Genomic DNA, 20514 nt, shown 5'->3' with positions numbered 1-20514 from the left:
AAAAATGACTACCTGTGGATGCTAACATGAACTTAGGCGATCATAACATCGTATGCCTTTTAGTCTCGGTTACCTTTTAAATGTCTTTATCTCATTTTGGCATATAATTGAAAAAAATTATCTCCACCACATCACCATAGCCTGATTCTTAAGTCTTGGACAACGTGTTCATTTAGTAGGAGGATGTGGCCATGTGGGGATAATAGTTTTTCACCTGTTGCAACGCACGGACATATTCGCAACATGACTATTGATATTCTTAGGAAAAATTTGAAACTTCTGCTGATGGCCAACCTCATCGCCATGGAATTGATCATGTTACCGTGATTAGGTGGAATATACATGACCACCATCGACGAACGGGATAAGTATTTACCGTGATTAGGTGGAATATACATGACCACCATCGACGAATGGGATAAGTATTTACCGTGATTAGGTGGAATACATGACCACCATCCACGAACGGGAGAAGTGGCAAGACTGATGTGTCACTAGGTATTTTTTTTGAGCTATGTGTCGCTAGGTACGTGCAAGGATTTTGTTCACCCGTTGCAACATACGGGCCTTTTTGCTAGTAGAGATAATTTATACAAACAAATCAAAATACGCCTTTCTTGTTAGAGAGATTAAAGATAGTATGACCGAACGTAGTTCTTGTATTACTCATATTCGACGAAGTTGTAATAATTCTAGTCATATTTTGGCAAACTTTGGGAGGACTCAAGGCCGAACTGCTGTATGGCTTGGGTCAGGACCCGAGATCGTTTTGGACGCTGTTAAGCGTGACTGTACCTGTGATTTGATTGAGTAATACAAGAATTCTTCCGAAAAAAAAGAAATAATTTATGAAGATACGTTTTGAGACGAAAACAGTTTTTTTAGAGGTACGAAAACAGTTTCTTTTTTCCGAGAAAGAGATTCCACCCAACCCAATCCAGGAGCCCACGGTCAGGCCGGTGCGTCGTGGCGCCCGAAACTTAAAAAAAAACTTGGAAGTTGGAACCCTAGATGCGATGGGCTGCGACCCGTGAGCCCATTAAAGCGTCTCCCGCAACACCTCCGCCACCCGTGGCGTCGCCCAGATCTGCTGCGTCTTGCTCGGCCTTGGCGCTTCTTGGGCCGAGCCCTCGCTGGTCCGTCCGGAACGCCGCCGCCACCACCACCTCCTCCTCCTTCCTGTAAGTTCTCCAAACCTTTCCAAATCCCCTCTCTCTAGCGCCGCGGCCAGGAGCTCAGATTCGTCTAGGGTTTGTCAGTCGAGGGCACAAGATTTGGCAGTGCGCTCCTGGCCCAATGTGCTGCCAGTTCCAGAATCCCCTCGCCACCGGCGTCGATTCTGCGGCCGGGCTGTTCTTGTTCGTGGTTAAGGGACTTGGGAGTGTACATTTGTACTCCTAGTTCGTTATCTCAGAGACGCCATGATGGCTGGTGTTTTGTTGGGGGGTCTGATTCTGATCTATGGACAGATGCTTGATACGGTGCAGGGTTTCAACCGCACAAGTTTATCCAAGCTTAACTCAATGTACATACGCATGAATTTGAAGTTTTACGTTTCACCAACTGATCCCTTCTTACCAGTTCACTCAAGTAGATGTTCAAATTCACACGGAACCAGGAAAACTAAAATGCTGTACTAATATTCAAGAACTGAGTTGTGGCTAACAAACTTCTCTGTCGGTTAAATAGGGAATAAAGATGCCAACTAGTATGTTTTTGCATCGGTCATTTGGGAGAGACTTTATTAGAACTTGGTGTTCTTGTCCTCAATTTTCTACCTAGCTAGTGACACTGGTTAATATGCTCAATCAAGGTACTTTTTATGTATAAGTCACACTTTGAGTATTTTGACCGAGCCAGGCTAGCAACGTAAACTCTTTGTGAAAGAAATCAGATTAATTACTGAATATTATTTTAATATTTCTATAGCCATTTCTAGTGTGTGTAAAATGCGAATATAAATCGGGCGTATCTTGTGAACTTTTAGAAGTGGGTTTTGCCTCAGTATTCCTCAAGAAATGCTTGTGAGCCTTAATAAATAAATGTAGTTCTTGATGATTGGGCCGAACATATTTTATTAGATTAATTATATTGGTTACTTTCATTGTACACACTTAGACATATAAATTATGCTTATCTTATCGCCTTTAAATAGTGTTTGATTGATCATAACACCAATGAACCCCCGCCTTCTACAAATCCGGAAATTTATCATTCGAGTTGTAGTCTACTTGCTCCAGTTACACCTTAATCTTGTTTCCTGTTATGATTCCTTTAGCAAATTTATTGATCTGCTTCCAGTGTTTTCCTGGCTCTCAATAGATCCCCTTTTCCATTTGATTTTCAATGATATATTCACACTTGTGTTGTCTCTATATGCATTATACTGGTTGTCACAGTTCTTTTCTAGAAAATGACAGAGCCTTGCTAGGAGAAATAGTGATGACTGAAAATGTCATCATCCTATTCAAACTTGTTATAGATTTTTTTTTGTTCTGCTTGGAATCTCAAACATTCAGTTTGAACCAGAGTAATTTTTGTTGCACTGGAAACTGTCTGACATAAGTTATGTATAAGATCCCTTAGTCTGTCTGTGATGTTTTGAATCTAAATTGAATTATTTTAGTCTTATTTATGATATGATCCAAGTGATCTAATTTGACTACATTAGATGATTAGATCTGACATGGTTTTATTTGATCAATCATTCCAAATTGTCAGGCTTTTGGGATCGATCAGGTAGTCTTTCTCAGCATGGGTGAACCAAAGAGCAATGACAATGCAATGCTGCATGATGGGGAGATGATTGTCAGGAACAACATGATCAGTAGCAGTGAAGTGGTTCATTGCAGTGAGATGCTCCATGGTGACAATATGGTTCAAGAGAGTGAGATAGTCCATGGTGATGAGATGGTGATCAGTGGTAATGAGATGGTCCACGGTAGTGAGATGATGATCCACGGTGATGAGATGGTTCAAGTTAATGACATTATCCATAGTAATGTGATGGCTCAAGTTAACAACATGGTCAATGGTGATGAGATGGCCCATGGTAATGCATTGGTCAGTGCTGATGTGAACCCACCAACCTCATCAAGACGCCGGAAAAAGAAGTCACCAGTCTGGGAGCACTTCACCATTCAACATGTGCCTGGGGATAAGCGATGCCGAATTGCATGCTGCAACTTATGCAAAGGAACCTTTGCATATAGTTCTGGCTCAAAAATTGCAGGTACTAGTCATCTCAAAAGGCACATTATACAGGGTTCATGTCCTGTTATCAAAAACCAAGAGAGGGAACTGGCATTGCCTTTAGCAGAAGTGGCTGACAATGATGGTGAGGGTACCATAGAACGCCCTTCTAAGAGGCGTTACAGGCGAAATGGCTCTGCAAACGCTACATTTGATCAAGAACGTAGCAGCTTGTATCTGGCAAAGCTCATCATTTTGCATGACTACCCACTTCATATTGTTCAACAGCCAGCCTTCAGCGCTCTTATTGGTAGTCTGCAACCGTGTTTCAAGTTGTCAGACGTTGATGCAATGGAGGGAGAAGTGTATGCTGTGTATCTGAAAGAAAAACACAACCTACTGCAAGCATTAAGCACTATGCCTGGAAGGATGAGCCTCACCGTAGGATTATGGATAACTAGTCAGACTCTTGGCTATGTGTCAATTGCGGGGCAGTTTATTGACATGGAGTGGAGAGTGCATCGAAGAGTGCTTAATTTCACGATGGTTGCTTCTCCTCATTCGCAGGATGCACTTGCTGAAGCTATCAGCAGAAGCCTTTTTGACTGGGGCATGAGGGAGAAGCTACTCGCCATCACATTGGATAACGATTGCCCATCTCATGATATCTACAGTGCAAACCTGAGAGATCATCTTTCCAATAAGAACGGCGTCATGCTTAAGGGCCAGCTATTTGTTGTAAGGTGCTATGCACATATCCTGAATGCAGCTGCACAGGATGTGATAGCTTCAGTCCATGGTGTCATCTCCGGTATCCGTGAAAGCATAAAGTTCATAAAAGCCTCTGATAGTCACGACGAAAAGTTTGCTGAGATTGCTCTGCAGCTGGAGATCCCTGGTACCAAGACCCTTTGTCTGGATGTTACAACCCAGTGGGACACCACCTATCTGATGCTCTTGGCTGCCTTGGATTATAGGCAGGCTTTCACTATACTAGAAACATGTGATGATAACTATAATGAAGCACCTTCAGCCGAGGACTGGAAAAAGGTTGAGGCTGCCAGCAATTGTTTGAAGCTGCTGTATGACTCGGCTCATAGCGTCATGGCAGTAGCAAACCCAACTTCAGACATCTTTTTCCATGAAGCCTGGAAACTTCAGCTAGAGCTGGCAAATGCCGCAGCACATGAGGATCCAGTTGTCAGCAGCATTGCTAGAGATGTGCACGAGAGTTTCGACAAGTACTGGAAAGATTGCAACCTCGTGTTAGCCGTCGCTGTTGTGATGGATCCGCGTTTTAAGATGAAGCTTGTTGAGTTCAGTTACTCGAAAATCTATGGCGTCGAGGCAGCCAAGTATGTTAAGGCGGTGAATGATTCAGTGCATGAGCTTTATAAGGAGTATTTAGCACAGCCACCAGTCTATGTTGAACAATCTGCCAGCGGGAATAATACTCAAACAACTCCACCTTCCACCGGTGATGGTCTTCTGGACTTCGATATGTATCTTTCTGAGATTGCTACAACCCAGCCCTCAAAATCTGAACTGGAGCAGTACCTGGAAGAGTCCCTGACGCCACGTAGTACCCAAGAGTTTGACATTCTCAACTGGTGGAAGCTTAACACGCTCAGGTTCCCGACACTCTCGAAGATGGCACGTGATGTCTTGGCCATTCCGGTGTCCACAGTGACCACGGCTAGCTCTGTATTTTCTGCAGTAACAGGAAGCCGCATGCTTGACGACTATAGAAGCTCGCTTCGTCCTGAAATCGTGGAGGCACTTGTTTGCGCCAAAGACTGGCTTCCGCATTGACCACCTGCCTTGCAGACACCGACTCCGGCAATGCAGTAGGTCCTGCTGAAGCATGCATTCGTGATATGATCTCGTAACTGTAGGCTTGTTTCAGGGAGAGTTTGTGAATTGGCTGGTGGTCTGTTTCAGCAATTCTGTCCCCTAGTAGAACTTAACTAGCGGAGTTATTCTATCGGCATGAGAATTTGTTGTTTTCATGTGCTTTACAACATTCATTTCTTCATGGTTATTTTTTGTGGATTTATCTGTTTTCATTTCTCTCGAGATGCATATACTTATCTGGAAATATCCATACAATTGTTTTAATTATATATGATGCTCTACCTCTCTACAATGACAGGCTTATTATTTTCTTGTGGTTCTGTAATTTGATTGAGTACATACATATCCATGATACCATGTAAAAGATTCTAAATCTCAGGAGAAATGCAATTTTTTTATATTTTGCTTCAGTTATGCTGGTGGGATATACATGCATATCTTTCGGCTTCAGTTATGTTAGTGGGATATATGCTACCTAGGTGAATAATGAAATAGTCTTATACTCAAAATATCAAGTTGGTTGGGTTGAAGTGGAGGCTGCAGTATGAAATGGTCATATTTCACTTTGGTAATCTGTTCGGGTTTTCTGTCAACACTTTGTAATCTGCTCTGTTGTGCTGAAATTCCAAAATAACCTGATTTATATGGTTGAATTTATTTCCAGTCATCAAATTTATAAGAGGATACCATTGTGTACTGGTACTGCATGCTGGGCCCTTGGTGTATGTATGGAAGCGGCGAGCGATGGTCTGAACCGTGGGTGGGTGCACCCCTGGTTTTATAGCAGATTGATGCCTACCAATTTCCGCATGCCCCCCGGCGTCCTCTTTTCTAGTTTTGTTCTCTTATTGCCCGAACCCTGAGATTTCAATCTCTGAGCTCTCGCACAACGGGTGGGACCTGGGATTTCGGACATCACTTTCTCCTGAAGAGTTGGGTGACTGGCATCGTCTTGCTGCTTTGTCTCCTGCGCTCTTGAAGGAGGCGGACTCCGTCTCCTGGCCCCATACCTCACCCGGGAAGTTTTCGGTCAAGTCTCTGTATAGTCGCGTTATCTCTGGCCCGTCTACCCCAAGGTTCAAGCGCATTTGGTTGGCTAGGGTCCCTCCTAAAATCAAAATTTTCCTCTGGCAGGCCTTTAGCGGCCGGCTTCCCTCGGCTGACCAGATTCAAAAAAGAATGGGCATGGCTCTGCTCTTTGTGCTTTGTGCTCTTCTCTCGAAGACACTAACCACATCTTTTTTAAGTGTGATTTAGCCCTGCTGATTTGGGGTTGTGTCCGATCTTGATATTCGACTTCTTGGAACCCCGGCTCCTTTGCTGATGTTCGATCTATGACGGATGGCCTGAATGGTCGGGCCAGGAGGCTTTTTTGGACCGGAATGGGCGCCTTATGCTGGGCTCTTTGGACTATTCGGAACATGTTTACTATCGAGGGTATTTTCCCTAACAAACCTGCTGATGTTCTGTTTAAAATGTCTATACTCTTGCAGCAATGGTAATTATTGACTAAAGCGGCGGATCGTGACGGCCTGGAGATGTTGATTGACGAAGTGCGGGCGTCTGCCAATTTGCTATCATCCTCAGCCGATGGCGCTTCGTCGTAGCTGCCTCTCTTTTGCTGCGTGGCCCTTTATCTTATTCCGGCCAGTGTGCCGTCTAAAAACTGATGTCTTTTATGGTGCCCTGTGTGGGTGTTTTGTGAGACTATGGGTTGGTGTCGAACTATGCTGGGTCTCTACGTGATCGGTATGGCTTTATCTATAAAGTCGGGCAATCCTCTTTTCTCTAAAAAAATGATAAACCAAAGGAAAGAGGCCTTGGAGATTTCACAAGATTGAAAAAGAAAACCATGCATATGATGGACCGAGGTAGAGACCCAATGCAAGCTCCGTCCGTTACATCGGCCACTAGTGCAATGCAAGGAAAGTGTAGTGAAACCCTTTCCACGCCACGCCATGCATCGGGATCGGGTACTACGTGTCTAGCCATTTTCGTCTCTAGCTAGGCAGTTTCAGTTTCCGGCACCAGCGTTTCCTCTCAACGTTACTAGTACTACTTTCAGCAACTTCTCTTCCCGGTGCAACGGCCGGCCAGTGCCCAGTACGTGTACCTACCTAGTAGTACAAATGAGAATTAGCATGTGCAGTTGGATCCAGGCAAAACTGATGGAATGAAACAAGGGCGACCACATGCGACCATGGCAGAGGCAAACCTCCAAGGAAAGGAGGCCCGTTCCAAACATGGCTTACCACTCTAGCGTACAGTCTCACTGCACACGCTATGCCCGGTCAGGAAAGGCAAGCTGGGCATGAAACTCGACCGACCGATCACATGCATGGTAGTTTCGGCCATTGGTAGCGTGGACATTGCAAGCTCCGTGGAATCGGCACGGTAATCCGCACAGCGTGATTTCAGTGGAACCGGCACAAGTGTATGTATGTTCATTGCAGCTGATGTGAACACGGTGTGACACTCGAGCGCAATGATGCTGGCGTGTTATGTGCGAAAGATACACCATCATCGAGGAAACTTCAGTCTCTCCAAACACCGTGTTGCACTGTACTCCCTCCGTCCCAGTTTATATGCCGCGCTCACGTATTTTGAGCCTCAAGTCTGGCTATTAATCTACCAATGAATACGATGCGGGTTATTTGCCAAGAAACTACATGTTGAATTCGTATTCAGAAAAAAGTTTTTTGTATGATACGATTTTTATGACACATGATTCTTTTTTTTAATGATTAACCTCTATAGATTGGTTTGTCAGATACTCCAGTCGATGAGATCGTAAAAACATCACGAGATGGAGTGCTGATGATACTGTAACTCTGCAAATTCCCAATAACACTGACATATAGGCAAGATCGAGGCCGGAACTGAAACACCAATACATCACACATGGTCGCAATCAATCGACCTACACACAAGCAGGCAGTACCATTATTTTGATTGCCAGCAGAACCGCGAAATTCAGCCTGGGGTAGCCGGCGCCGGCCTAGAGCCGCGCCTTCAATCAGTAGCTTCTTGCCGGCCTCCGCCCGACATCACGGCGGAGACCTGCAGCACCGATATGTCGGCGGGAGCTTCGTAGACGGACCTGACGAAGAGGGCGACGCGCCAGTAGCCGGGGCCGAGGCCCATGGGCAGGAACGCCACCGGTTCGCCGGCGCCGAGCCCGGGCCCGGGCGCGACGATCCTCACCTTGCCGCTGGCCCCGGCCCCGGGGCGGGAGGATGCCGGGAGCAGGGTGGACACGACCTCGGAGCTGCCGCGCGGGAGGCTCTGCAGCCTGGCCTGGTCGTAGTAGTCGAGGAGGACGTGGAGCGAGAGGTGGCGCCGGACCGTCGCGCGCGGCAGGCGGCGCGCCTTGAGCAGGGCCATGCCGGCGTTGTCGACGGCGAGGACCGTGAGGGAGGCGTTGCGCTGGTCGATGTCGTACGCCAGGCCCGTGGAGGCCAGGCGACCGCTGAACTCGCGGAGGTCCGGGCGTGCGGCGAGGATGGCGGCGATGTCGTGGGCGGCGACGCCGCACGCCGCCAGGGACACGGACAGGCCGAGCAGGAGGAGCGCGGCGGACGAACGCTTGGCGGTGAGGAATGCCATGGTGTGCTACACTTTGGGGGTGTGAAAGAGGCGAGGGATGATCTGAACCGTGGGTGCACCGTACCCCTGCTTTTATAGCAAATGGCGGCGGCTAGCTCTGGCTTGACACACGAGTCCAGTACAAGCTTAGTGTCGTGTTTACTTAGCTTTAGACTGTGATCAAGTACCGATTTAGTTACGATCTCACGTGGGTTAGGCCCTGTTTGGTTCATAAGTCTAGGACTTTTTTTAGTCCCAACTTATAAGTCCCAAGTCCCTAAAAAATTCCTATCTATTTGGTTCATAGGACTTAACATGGACTAAAAGACCATATTACAACTATAAGTCTCTATAAGACTCTTCTTAAGAGTCTTATTTCATTAAGTCCCAAATGCTCACTTTAAGTTTTTATAAGTCCATCCTGTTTGGTTTAGATGGGATTTATAGGGACTTTTTTAAGTCCCTAAACCAATAAATCCCTATAAACAAACACCCTCATAGTTTCGATTAAGAGAGAGATAAAAAAAATCTCAAGTACGCAGCTATTGTGTTGAAGAATCCCTTTGGCATCGTAAGAGGAAAAACTACACGTGCACAAGAAGACGATCGAGGCCGTGCAAATCGGATTTGTATCTAGCCGGCGGACGACGACGGCTACGCGGTTCGGCCGGCGGTTCCTCTATCTGGTCGTCGACAACTACTTGCACACGCCCTCCCCCTGGTACACGCTGCACCGCATCGACCCTTCTCCTCTCTTCCACTACTGCCATCCTGGTGCGCCTTGAGCAGGGCCATGCCGGCGTTGTCGACGGTGAGGACCGTGAGGGAGGTATTGCGCTGGTCGATGTCGTACGCCAGGCCCGTGGACGCCAGCCGGCCGCTGAACTCGCGGAGGTCCGGGCGTGCGGCGAGGATGGCGGCGATGTCGTGGGCGGCGCCGCGGCTCGCCGCCAGGGACACGGTCAGGCCGAGCAGGAGGAGCACGGCGGACGAACGCTTGGCGGTGAGGAATGCCATTGTGTGCTGCACTTTTGGTGTATGAGAGAGGCGAGCGATGATCTGAACCGTGGGTGCACCTCTGGTTTTATAGCAAATGGTGGTGGTGGCTAGCTTGATACACGAGTCCAGTACAAGGAAGTTGGTCACCGCGCAGGTGATCATGGACTTAGCTTTAGACGGTGATCAAGGTTCGAGTCTTTATAAAGCAAGGCCGATTTAGTTACTCTGTCCCTATGTAATTAAACAGGAGAGATTTTTTAAGGACAAGAAAGAGACTCTACTGGAGAGTCTTTTTTCTTTAGACCCTGGGACTAAAAAAGTCAAGTTCCTTGCAAGTTAAAAAAAAGCACCCCCTTAGGGCATCTTCAATGGGAGATGCTAGAAGAGGGCGCTAGGAATTTAATCCCTAGCGAGATTAAAAAAAATTCCTTTGACATGGTAGGAGGAAAAACTAGACATGCAGAGGAAGACGATCGAGGGCGTGCAAATCGGATCTGTATCCAGCCGGACCGGACGACGATGGCTACGTGGTTCGGCCGGCGGTTCCTGTATCTGGTCGTCGACAACTACTTGCACACGCCATCCCCTTGGTACACGCTGCACCGCATCGATCGACCCTTCTTCTCTCTTCCACTACTGCCAAGACTCGCCAGCGCCGGTGGAGGCCGTGTGCCTGCCTCAACCCACCACGAGCTTCCACCTGGCGTCCGGGAGCATGGACTTCACGCTCCTCGGCCGCTGCAGGGACAAGATCGCCGCCGTCGACCACATGGGCCGGGGCGCCTCTACTAGGACGACGGCTGACGGCTCCAACGCTGTCCGCCCGCTGCCCGGCCTGACGCCGCCCAGGCGCCGGTCCGTCGTGTCCGTCGCAGTCGACGGCCTCCAGTCCGAGGACGAGGGCAGTGCCTACGTGCTTGAGACGTTCCCCCGGGCGGACTGCACCGGCCGGAGATCCGTCGAGGCCCTCATGTACGACGACAGGCTCTAGGACTGGGCACGTCGCTCCCTCCCGCCGCCGCCCTACGTGCACGCCCCCGGCTATGGCGACGACGGGGACCGCTCCGGCCAGATCACCTGCCACGCGGTGGACTGCCACCGCGAGGGCGATGGCGCACGTACTGGCTGGACACGGCGACCCGCGCGTGGAGCAAGGCCGGCGACTGGGCGCTGCCGTTCCGGGGACGCGACGTGCCCGCCCCGGAATGCGGCCTCTTGTTCGGCCTCTCGGCCGCGGACGACAGCCACGTCTGCGCCTCCGACCTGGCCGCCGCCCTCCATGATGACCGTCCGCCGGCAGCGGACCAGGTGTGGGAGGGCTTCTCGGTGCCGGAGGGGGCCCGCGACGTCAAGTCGTATATCCTGCACCTCAACAACGGCCGGTTCTGCGTCGCCAAGCTCTACGAGACGCGGCGCCTACAAACGGATTTCTGCGGCTGCTGCTGGACCGACGAGGCAGAGACGTTCGCGTTGTTCACCCGCGTGGAGGGGTGCGCGGCGACCACACCGGCAAATGGCACCGCTTGATCAAGCACCGGTCGCTCCGGTATAGCCTGGGCAGAGACTTCGCCGTGTGCGTATTTTAGTCGCGTGTGAATTTAGAGGGAAACCTGAATAGTTGTCTATCACCGGCTTGATAATTTCAAAATTAATCACCGTCGACTTTGAAAAGATGTGGCTAACTTTATTTTCTATTTCTCCCAAACGGGTCAGGCTCTCCTGCTGGGAGCCCTGCTCGCACTATGCTGCTGGGCCAACCGATGACCTCCTCGAAGTTAATGAGGTCTTTTTTTTTTAATATAAGACAAGTTCCAAAAATTTGAATGTCTTTACAGACACACATCAATATTTGATGTACAACCTCAAAAAAATTTAGCTACTAATTCGACCTACACTTATAGAAACGAAAATATAGAATCGGATGTGAATAGTGTCAAATACTATTCATCAAAGCTGACACTATCACACTATTCATAGTTAAATTAATCATTTTGTTATCTCTAATTTTAATTCAAGTTTTGAACTGATTTTTTGGAGTTGTAGACATACATCATAGTTATGTTGTTAAGTAGTTTCAGAAGTTTTTGGATTGTCTAAATATGATTTTTTTAGGGTTGATCCTATGATCTCACATAAAGGGCAGACTCTATTCTAGTCACCCTCGCCCTCCCAATCCCCCATGCTTCTCTTGATCCTCGCTTGCGTCACTGCCAGATCTCCGTAGATGCTCCCTCACTCGATGTTGCTGCACCCCCTCCCCTCCTCAAGCATGAAGAAGAGGATCACTCCTCTATGGCGGATGCCCGTTGTTTTTGTAGTTGGGGAGGGGTGACGTCGCCACACTGCGTCGATGTTGCTAAAGCAACATCCTTCTGCTTGCAATGTCAAGGATGCCGGTGCCACCATTTTTGTCGGTTGCTGCAACATCAATGATTCGATGCCGCACCGCTCGCCATCGACCTGTAGCAAGGACGCTCTTGTGGTGGATTGGTTCCAACATCGATGTTGTTGCAACCTCGAGGCTATGACAATGCTCAAGGATTGCCATGTGTGTGGGGCAATGATGCTGCGTGGGTGACGACCACAACAGCGGCCGTGTTGCAATGAAGTGGGTAAATGTAGTTTGCAACAAGTCATGTTGTGGTCTCAACATAGGGCGTGTTGCAATGGCAAAAGAAAGTTTAAACCAGAGTGCAACAAAGGTCGTGTTGCAAAGGGCTGAGGGCAATATGAATGTTGTTGCAGAGGGATGCACCTAATGGGCGGAGATCGAATGTTTGCCGCACTCACCATGAAACTTTTTAGAGGTTGCTGAACATTTTCCTATATTGCATGAATAATTTAGTTAACTAATTTAACATCTTTAATGTATTTTTTAATTTTGAAAAGGAGATATAGAAAACTAAATAAAAAACAAAAGGAAAAATGAACGGAAACCGGTCCATCATGCATGCTTACGCTACGACCAAGCCGGTCCACGAGGGCCAGCCTGCCCAAGTGACTGGGCCGACCAAGCCGGTCCACGAGGCAATCCCTTCCGCTGGGGTTTATGCCGCCGCGCCGACTCCGCCGCCGTGTGCGCCAAGTTGTTTCTCCCCTCGCATAACCAGTGCGTCCGCGAGCGGCAGCCCTTCTCCTCCAAAATTCCCCACCCGACCGCCGCCGCAACTCGATCTCCGCCGCCGGCGCGCACCAGAACTCCGGGACACCGCTCTCGTCCCCGGCCCGCACCTCCGCGACGCCGCCCTCGACCTCTCCAGCCCGGAGCTCCTCCCCGACCACCTCCCCGGAGCTCGTTCTCTGCCTGCCCAAGGTGAGCATGTGCTTTTTTATTTTGAGAGAACTCAAGTTGAGCATGTGCTGGAGGTGGATGTGTGTGCAATTCGGCTGTGGCTGTGTGTGCTTCTGGGCTGTGGATGTTCCTAGCCTAACATATGCTAATGACAACAAGAACTAGGACACCGCTATGTTTATGATATCAACAACATAAAACTGCTATCTATATGACAGGGAAAACATAAAACATGAACAATTTTGTTATGTTCATAAAACATGAACAATTTTGTTATGTCCACTTATTTTGCTATGTGTTTGTATGACAGCACTTCTATCATGCGAGCATTTGTTTAGGTTTGCCATGTCCACATTTGTTTTATGTATACGAGAGCACTTGCATGTTATGTCCACTTCATAAAACTACCGTGCGCCATGCCCCGCAGAGCAAAACCACGCTTGTAGCCATGGCGGTGGATAAGGTGGTCGCCGGGGGTGGCGAGGTGCAGCAGTCGGAGCCGGAGCCAGAACCGGCTGCCGAGGCGTCGACGTTTGTGGAGCTGGGCATCTGCCCCGAGCTGGTGGAGGCGTGTGACGCCATGGGGTGGAAGCAGCCCACGAAGATCCAGGTGGGGGCCATCCCCCACGCTCTCAAAGGTACCGGCATCATCTTCAGCCATTTATATGTGCGATTTTGATGGTCGCGGATCGTTGATATATTCGAGTTCGGTTTTGGGTGCAGGCAGGGACCTGATTGGTCCTGGGACAGACAGGGTCGGGGAAGACAGGTGCCTTTGCGCTGCCGATTATCCAGGCGCTGATCGAGCACCCCCAGCCCTTCTTCGCCTGCTTGCCCACGAGGTCAACTTCTTATTTCCCTTTCTCCTTCTTGTGACACATTTTCTTCTCAGTAGGTTGTGTCTGTGTGGGAGCTTACCGTGCTGCTGTGGTGGTTCAGGGAGCTAGCGATTCAGATTGCGGAGCAGTTCGAGGCGTTGGGGTCAGCGATCGGCTTGGTTTGCTCAGTGGTAAGTGGTGTTGATACAACTCGCTCTTTATTTGTTCTGTTATGAATTATTTTCCGACAACTAATTTGGATGCACATACTGGAACATGTTACGTGTCCTTGCGCGGATCATACTTCTCATCTAACTAACTGTTGTAATTGCTGGTTGTGAATTGTTGGCTACTCCCTTTGGTTTGGTTAGCTTGAGGGTACTAAAGTGTGGCGAAGCCAAAGCATAGTGAAACATGGTTGTATCTAACTATCTATAGTTTTAAAGATCATAATTTCATTGCATCAGCTTGTTGCTATACAAGCCCATACCGACAATTTCAATGTTTGTTGATGACCTTTCTCCTCCACTATGACAAGACTGCTTCACTATTCTCTTTGATATTGGTTACTTCTGCTTAATATAATTTGATGAAATTTGCTGTCTTCTATTGCATTAAGATGTTTCTTGGTGACCATGCTACGACTTACTCAAATCAAGTATCCGTCATCGTGCATGAGACTATATATTGAGTTACATGAATCATTTTCAGTTGAGATATTTTCCCTTTTCCAGCTTGTTGGAGGAGTTGACCGGATGCAGCAAGTGTTATCCATTGCAAAACGTCCACATATTGTGGTGAGTATTCTCTACCCAATCCTAACCTAAGACAATATATATAGGTTCAGGATGCTTTGTGCTTTGAAACTGCAAGTGATGTTGAATATGTAGGACATACATGTTGATTCGCTCGGGCCAAAATCCACACTCAACCATCAACAGCGCCTTTTAATCCTGGAGCATAAAAGCTCTGACATCAGTATTAGCATGTATTAACTCTTTGGACTTTAGAAAGACCCTTTTGGCCAACCTGAACCTTCTCCACTTAGGCAGCTTATTGGGCCTTTTGACTTAGGTTACCATCTCTAGACCTAGTAATTCTGTTTGTGAATACACTTCAGGGATTTATTGATCGATAATATAACTGAAGTTAATATACTCCTTCCATTTGAAAATATAATGCATATAGATTTTGTCCTAACTCCCAAGTCAAACTTTATCAAGTTTGACCAATTTTTTAGAAATTTTTTAACAGATACCATATCTATATGCACTATATTTTGGAATAGAGGGAGTATTATAAGCACTTTTAGTTTTGAAAGCTACTGTGATGACAAGTGCTACCTTATAAGACCCAAGATGCGTCATTTCACTGAATTTTGAAAGCTACTGTGATGACAAGTGCTACCTTATAAGACCCAAGATGCGTCATTTCACTGATGACAAGTGATACCATATCTAGCAGGCATGGGACTTGGGTGTGCAAGATAAGGCCAAGACTTTCCATCGCAGACAAAAAGAGCTTTTGTTCTCTTCCATGACATTGGAAAACTGTCTTTATCAGAACTTAGCTTGTTTTATGTATCATTTCCTCCAAAATGCAGGTTGGAACTCCTGGCCGTCTTTTGGACCATTTGAAAGATACAAAAGGTTTTAGCCTAACTAAACTGAAATACTTGGTACACATTCTTTGCATTTTTACCCTTTTTTTAATTTACATTATCCTGCTGTTGCATTTATACCTAGATCATTCTGATTGTGGGATGTCAGGTACATGATTTGGTTCAGTTGAATTTTCACTTTTGACAGTTGAAAAATCATATCTAGTTGTTACAGATAGAACCTGCATTATAGAACGGAGTAATGTGCAATGTGTAATATAGAAAGGTGGCTTCTTCCTCACCTGTTAAAGTGGAAACTTACATTTTCCAGGCAGTGCTATCCTGAAGTGTTAATCTAACCATCCAATATAATCAGATTTTTTTTCATTTTTAATTACTTAAAGCCTGTATTGCCAAACTGAACCACCCCAACGTATGCGTTATGAACTAGCAATACATAAATGAATCAGTAGTGTTTTCCATATGCTTGACTGGTTGTTGTAATAGTTTCTTCGTTGCAAGTAGAAGCAAGCAATGTGCTGTAGTTACTGATCATAATATATGTGGTGATTAAACTCTTCGGAACCTTCATTGTCAACTATTTCTGTACATAACTAGCGTATACCTCCACAATTTGGATCAACTATACCAACTAGTTTAATCCTGGATGCTTTTATTTTGACGTGTGCTCAATCTTCTGGTTTTCTAGGTACTTGATGAAGCTGATAAATTACTTAATTTGGAGTTCAAGGAATCACTTGATGAGATTCTGAATGTCATTCCTAAAGAAAGGATAACTTACCTTTTTTCAGCCACAATGACCAAAAAGGTTGGTGGATACCCAGGCAGTTTTTTCTTTCTAATTGGTGCTTCACGGCTTTACCTATGTGTTTTTGTTTGACTGAATGCAAAATAGCTTACGGGTTTTCTTTGCAGGTAAGCAAACTGCAACGTGCTTGTCTCAGAAACCCTGTCAAGGTAACAATTCTTCTTTGTAGTTTAGGCATTCAATAAGAAGCAAAACGTTCATAGAAGAGGACCTTTTGCGGAGCCTTCTTACTCTTACTAATAGAAGAGGAGGTTTTTTGGGGAACAGGTTTTAGTATCCTCCAAATATTCTACAGTGGACACACTTAAAGAAGAGTGGTATTTCGTACCTGCAGATTACAAGGTTAGTTCTGGCAATTATTAATATAATAATGTATTTAAGAAGGCAAATTTCCGTTTCTTTTTCTCAATACCAGGACCTGTGTGATAAATTGCAGGCCTGCGTTATCTCTTTGGACTTCTTTTAACAGAAAAATCGCAGTACTGATTAAGCCCGTGTTGAAACCCTTGGACCGAGATTCTCCAACATTTAATAAACAATCCTGATAAAGAATGCCGGTGCTTATACCCTTGACTTCAGGAGATTAGTTTAATTACATACATGTTCTTTTTTTTTTTGAAGCCCTGACCGTAGAGCAATTGTTCTATGTTAATTTTCTATTAATAATTGTGAGTAAGTTACAAGGAGAAAGGGAAAAAAGGAGAAAAAGAAAGAAAAACAGAAAGAACAGTACATGTTCTGTTTTGAGATTATATTTCTCTATTCACCATCAGTGGTTGGAGTACTGATTTCCCTTTATTGTTCGTTTGTCATTTTCGGTTTCAGGATTGTTATCTTGTTCATGTTCTGAATGAGTTGCCAGGGAGCATGACCATGATCTTCGTGTGGACATGTGAGTCAACAAGACTCCTTGCTCTCACTTTAAGGAATCTTGGTTTTAAAGCTCTCTCTATCAGTGGCCAGATGAGTCAGGTTTTCTTTCTTAACTTTTCTTTAGACAAACAAAAGTATTTGATTTCACCATTCACACATTAGGCAGCCTTTTGAGGAGATATAAGTGAGCTCCATCTTGGACATGTTAGTTTTCCCACCACAAATAATTAAACTTTTTCTTTGCTTTATCAGGACAAAAGACTAGGCGCTTTAAACAAGTTCAAAGCAAAGGAATTCAACATCCTTATTTGCACGGACGTGGCGAGCCGTGGTCTTGACATTCAAGGAGTTGATGTGGTTATGAATTATGATATTCCAATGAATTCTAAGGTTTTCTATCTTATCCAACGGATATTGCCTTTATTGTCGAGAAGATCATGCATTTGCATTGTCATTGAATCTAAATCTTATACTGCACCAAATGCAGGATTATGTACATCGGGTCGGTAGGACTGCGCGTGCAGGCCAATCGGGATATGCTGTATCTTTTGTGAATCAGTACGAGAGTCTGTGGTTTAAGATGATTGAGGCGCTCCTTGGTAATAGTTTCCCTTGTTTCTTGTCTCCCTTGCACACATAACTGGAGATTTCTTTCTGAAGTCATCACCTATTTTCGCAGGAAAGGAAATTCCTGTACGGACGGCAGATGCCGATGAGATCCTGATACTTCGTGAGCATATATCCGATTCAAAGAGGATTGCACTGATGGTATGTAATCCACAGAGGAATCCATTTGCAGTGTCCATAATTGTCTTCCGTAAGTGCTATGACAGCTGCACCGACACCCGTTACCATTGCTTGTTATTATATGACAGAAACTGAAGGAGGACGGTGGTCACAAGAGGAGGAGGAAAACAGAGGACGAGTATGAAGAAGAAGAGGAAGCTCCAAGAGGTCGCCGAAAACCGAGGTCTTTCAAGAAATCAAAAGGGCGGCGGTAGCATATCTTGGAAGAACCTCCTGCCTCGAACAGTGTTACAATCCGTATATATATGAGATACCACTCCACCTTGCAAAGGCTATTTATCAAAGTCGTCAGATGCAGCAGCCATATTAGTTCCTTCAGTGCTATCTGTGTTAGAAAGTCAGGACACTCTGAGCAATAGCTCTTTCTCTACTTGACACAAAATTTTACATCTATGCTACATGAAGATTTCACTTTTACATCAAACTCGCCCTTCTATGGATGAACTCTGTCTACGGACTGGTTACCCTGCAATCTTCTTTCCCTCCGCGCCAAACGGAGCGCCAGGCAGAGTCGTCGGTTCTTCGCAGCCGGCGATGTCGAAAGTGAATTTTAGACGGAGAGATCGCTGCTTCTGAGCGCCCGCGCGACGTCGCCGGCGACGGTGAGGCAGGAGGAGACCCAGCCGAGGAGCACCACCCACACCGTCTCGGCCAGGCGCGCCTCCATCTTCCACGGCACCATCGCATCCAAGAGCAACACAACTGAGAGGCACTTCCCTTCTGCAAGCATCGCCTTAAAAAAACGCCTGGAACTCCCAACAGGGAGAAGAAAACGAAGAAATGAAGAGAGCAAGCTTACCCTGATGACGCAGAAGCTTCTCCCTGTTACTGTGATGAAGAATGGAAGCTGAAGGAATTGGTGTTGGGAGTTGAGAGCCTGCAGGTAGACACGAAGAAATAGTTTGACGGAAGATGCCGTAGCCATCAGCCCCATCACCCATCCCTTTCACCTTTCAATCCGTCGCAACAAATATCTTCCGATTTTTATGCTACAAATATCAAGCTCTATGCGCTGTACACTGCCAACGAAAGCTCGGCGGCTGCTCAGGGCATGAGCTATCCCCTACCAAAAATTCCAGCCCACGGGTGTGGAAAGTGACAGTGAATAAGCCGAAATATCTGGTATTTGTACTTAAGAAAACACCTATATATACAAAGTAAACATCCAAATTAAAATGTAAGTGGATGATAAAACCCTAAAAAAAATCCAACACATAGGCAGCTTTTTTTTTTTTTCAAAACTTTTTGCCTTCTATGCTAAAAACTGACATCTTCTTCCGAAGAAAATGACATCCCTCTACAACTAAAACTGACAGGGAAAACATTAGTAAATGTCATCCTTCCTAGCGAACGTTCCACAAATACTGCGGTCCTTTATTTTACAAAAACTCAGATATGCAGCTATATTGTGAAGCAAATGTGGATGTCTATTCAAATACTAAGCTACATCACATTTTGAGCCTCCTGGTGCGTTGTGGTCCGTGGTGGCCTATGGGCCGGCTTGTAAGGGTGTGTCCTTGGTTGAGAGTAACACACACCTACATAGCTGTAATATGCGTTTCTTGTCTCAAAATGTAATATGCGTTTCTCAAAAAAAAAACATAGTTGTCATATGCCGGATGGTTTTTTCGGTTTTGAGAAGGTTCTAGAAGGTATTGCCTGTTTTTTGTGTTTTTCTTCCTTTTCTGAGTTTCCTCTACCGGTTTTAATAAAAAAATGTTTTTACATTTATTATTATTTATTATTTATTTTCTGTTTTCTTCTCTTTTTTCGTTTTTTATTTTCTCATTTCACATTTTAATTCATGAATATTTATTAAAATTCGTGTAGATTTTCTAAAATTCATGAATGTATTTAAATTCAATATTAGTTTGGAGTACATGAACTTTAAAATTTTTAACATTTTAAATTTTGTGGACATGTTTAAATTCATGCATACTGTTTGGAATCTATGAACAGTTTTTAAAGTTAATGTTTTTAAATTCGGAACATTTTTTAAAAATAGTGAAAATCTATCAATTTAGCGAAGTTTTCCAAATAGAAAAGTTCGTGAACAGCCAGTATGCGTCGGCGTCACTGTCGTGTCGCGTATCATGCTGCAAGTTCATGAAGGAGGAGGTGCCCCCGACAATCGTGAAGGTGCACGGGTGCCTCCTTCATTACCTCGCTGCAGCGGTGCCTCATCGTCATGGTGGAGCAGCGGTGGCCCCACTAGGATCCAACGCTCTCACGTTCTTAACAAATATTTGAAGCAAATCAGCACAGAATAAGTCCAGGTAAATGTCTCCTCGAGATCTTTGGTTGTTTGAAGGTTTGTTGTTCTTTAAAACACTTGTGGAAGAAACACCCGAGTTCCCCATGGAATCATCAAAGATCTGAAGAAGATTCTTGTGGAAGGAAGACCTAAACACAAGCATTCAGCAACCAGAAATTCAAGTAACTATAGTGCTCTAAATTCATCATCAGGCTACCGTAAATTCACCATCAGCACAAAGCAAAACATGTAAACAAACTGAAATGACAATACTTACCTACGGATTGAAAGTTTCTTGCTCTTTGCAACACTAGAGTCAATACTGTAATAGCAAATTTTGAAAACAGTAAATACATCATGAGGCTACTGTAAATTCATCATTAAGCTACAGTAAATTACACAAAATAAAGA

General features: G+C 45.7%; 2 protein-coding genes and 1 pseudogene across 3 annotated transcripts; 2 read left to right on the top strand and 1 right to left on the bottom strand.

Moving 5' to 3' along the window:
* Positions 1 to 1050: 1050 nt before the first annotated feature.
* Positions 1051 to 5250, top strand: LOC123143760 (zinc finger BED domain-containing protein RICESLEEPER 2). Of its 2 annotated transcripts, none has more exons than XM_044562740.1 (2): positions 1051 to 1181; positions 2722 to 5250. In XM_044562740.1, exon 2 carries the CDS (start codon positions 2755 to 2757, stop codon positions 5002 to 5004), a length of 2250 nt encoding a protein of 749 aa, XP_044418675.1. In that variant the 5' UTR covers positions 1051 to 1181; positions 2722 to 2754; the 3' UTR covers positions 5005 to 5250. The 2 variants fall into 2 exon arrangements, with proteins under 2 accessions (XP_044418675.1, XP_044418676.1); XM_044562741.1 differs by lacking the exon at positions 1051 to 1181 and adding an exon at positions 1248 to 1525.
* A 7483-nt stretch (positions 5251 to 12733) lies between these two features.
* Positions 12734 to 18192, top strand: LOC123143758 (DEAD-box ATP-dependent RNA helicase 10-like; annotated as a pseudogene).
* Positions 18022 to 18799, bottom strand: LOC123143759 (uncharacterized). The gene is made up of 2 exons (XM_044562739.1): positions 18649 to 18799; positions 18022 to 18569 (listed from the first exon to the last, which is right to left on the bottom strand). Exons 1-2 carry the CDS (start codon positions 18788 to 18790, stop codon positions 18400 to 18402), a joined length of 312 nt encoding a protein of 103 aa, XP_044418674.1. The 5' UTR covers positions 18791 to 18799; the 3' UTR covers positions 18022 to 18399.
* Between the last annotated feature and the right edge of the window lie 1715 nt (positions 18800 to 20514).

This window comes from Triticum aestivum, chromosome 6D (assembly GCF_018294505.1).
Source record: "Triticum aestivum cultivar Chinese Spring chromosome 6D, IWGSC CS RefSeq v2.1, whole genome shotgun sequence".
In the NCBI taxonomy this organism is placed as follows: Eukaryota; Viridiplantae; Streptophyta; class Magnoliopsida; order Poales; family Poaceae; genus Triticum; species Triticum aestivum.
The sequence above is the reverse complement of the archived record's forward strand: the minus strand, read 5'-3'. Positions and strand labels throughout refer to the sequence as shown.

What these genes read in the sequence shown, in the direction of transcription:
- LOC123143760 (XM_044562740.1), top strand. Translation starts at nt 2,755, where the DNA reads ATGGGTGAACCAAAGAGCAATGACAATGCAATGCTGCATGATGGGGAG.
- LOC123143759 (XM_044562739.1), bottom strand. Translation starts at nt 18,790, where the DNA reads ATGGGTGATGGGGCTGATGGCTACGGCATCTTCCGTCAAACTATTTCT. An exon ending in GAAGCTTCTGCGTCATCAGG is followed by an intron (nt 18,570 to 18,648) that starts GTAAGCTTGCTC and finishes CGATGCTTGCAG; the next exon opens with AAGGGAAGTGCCTCTCAGTT.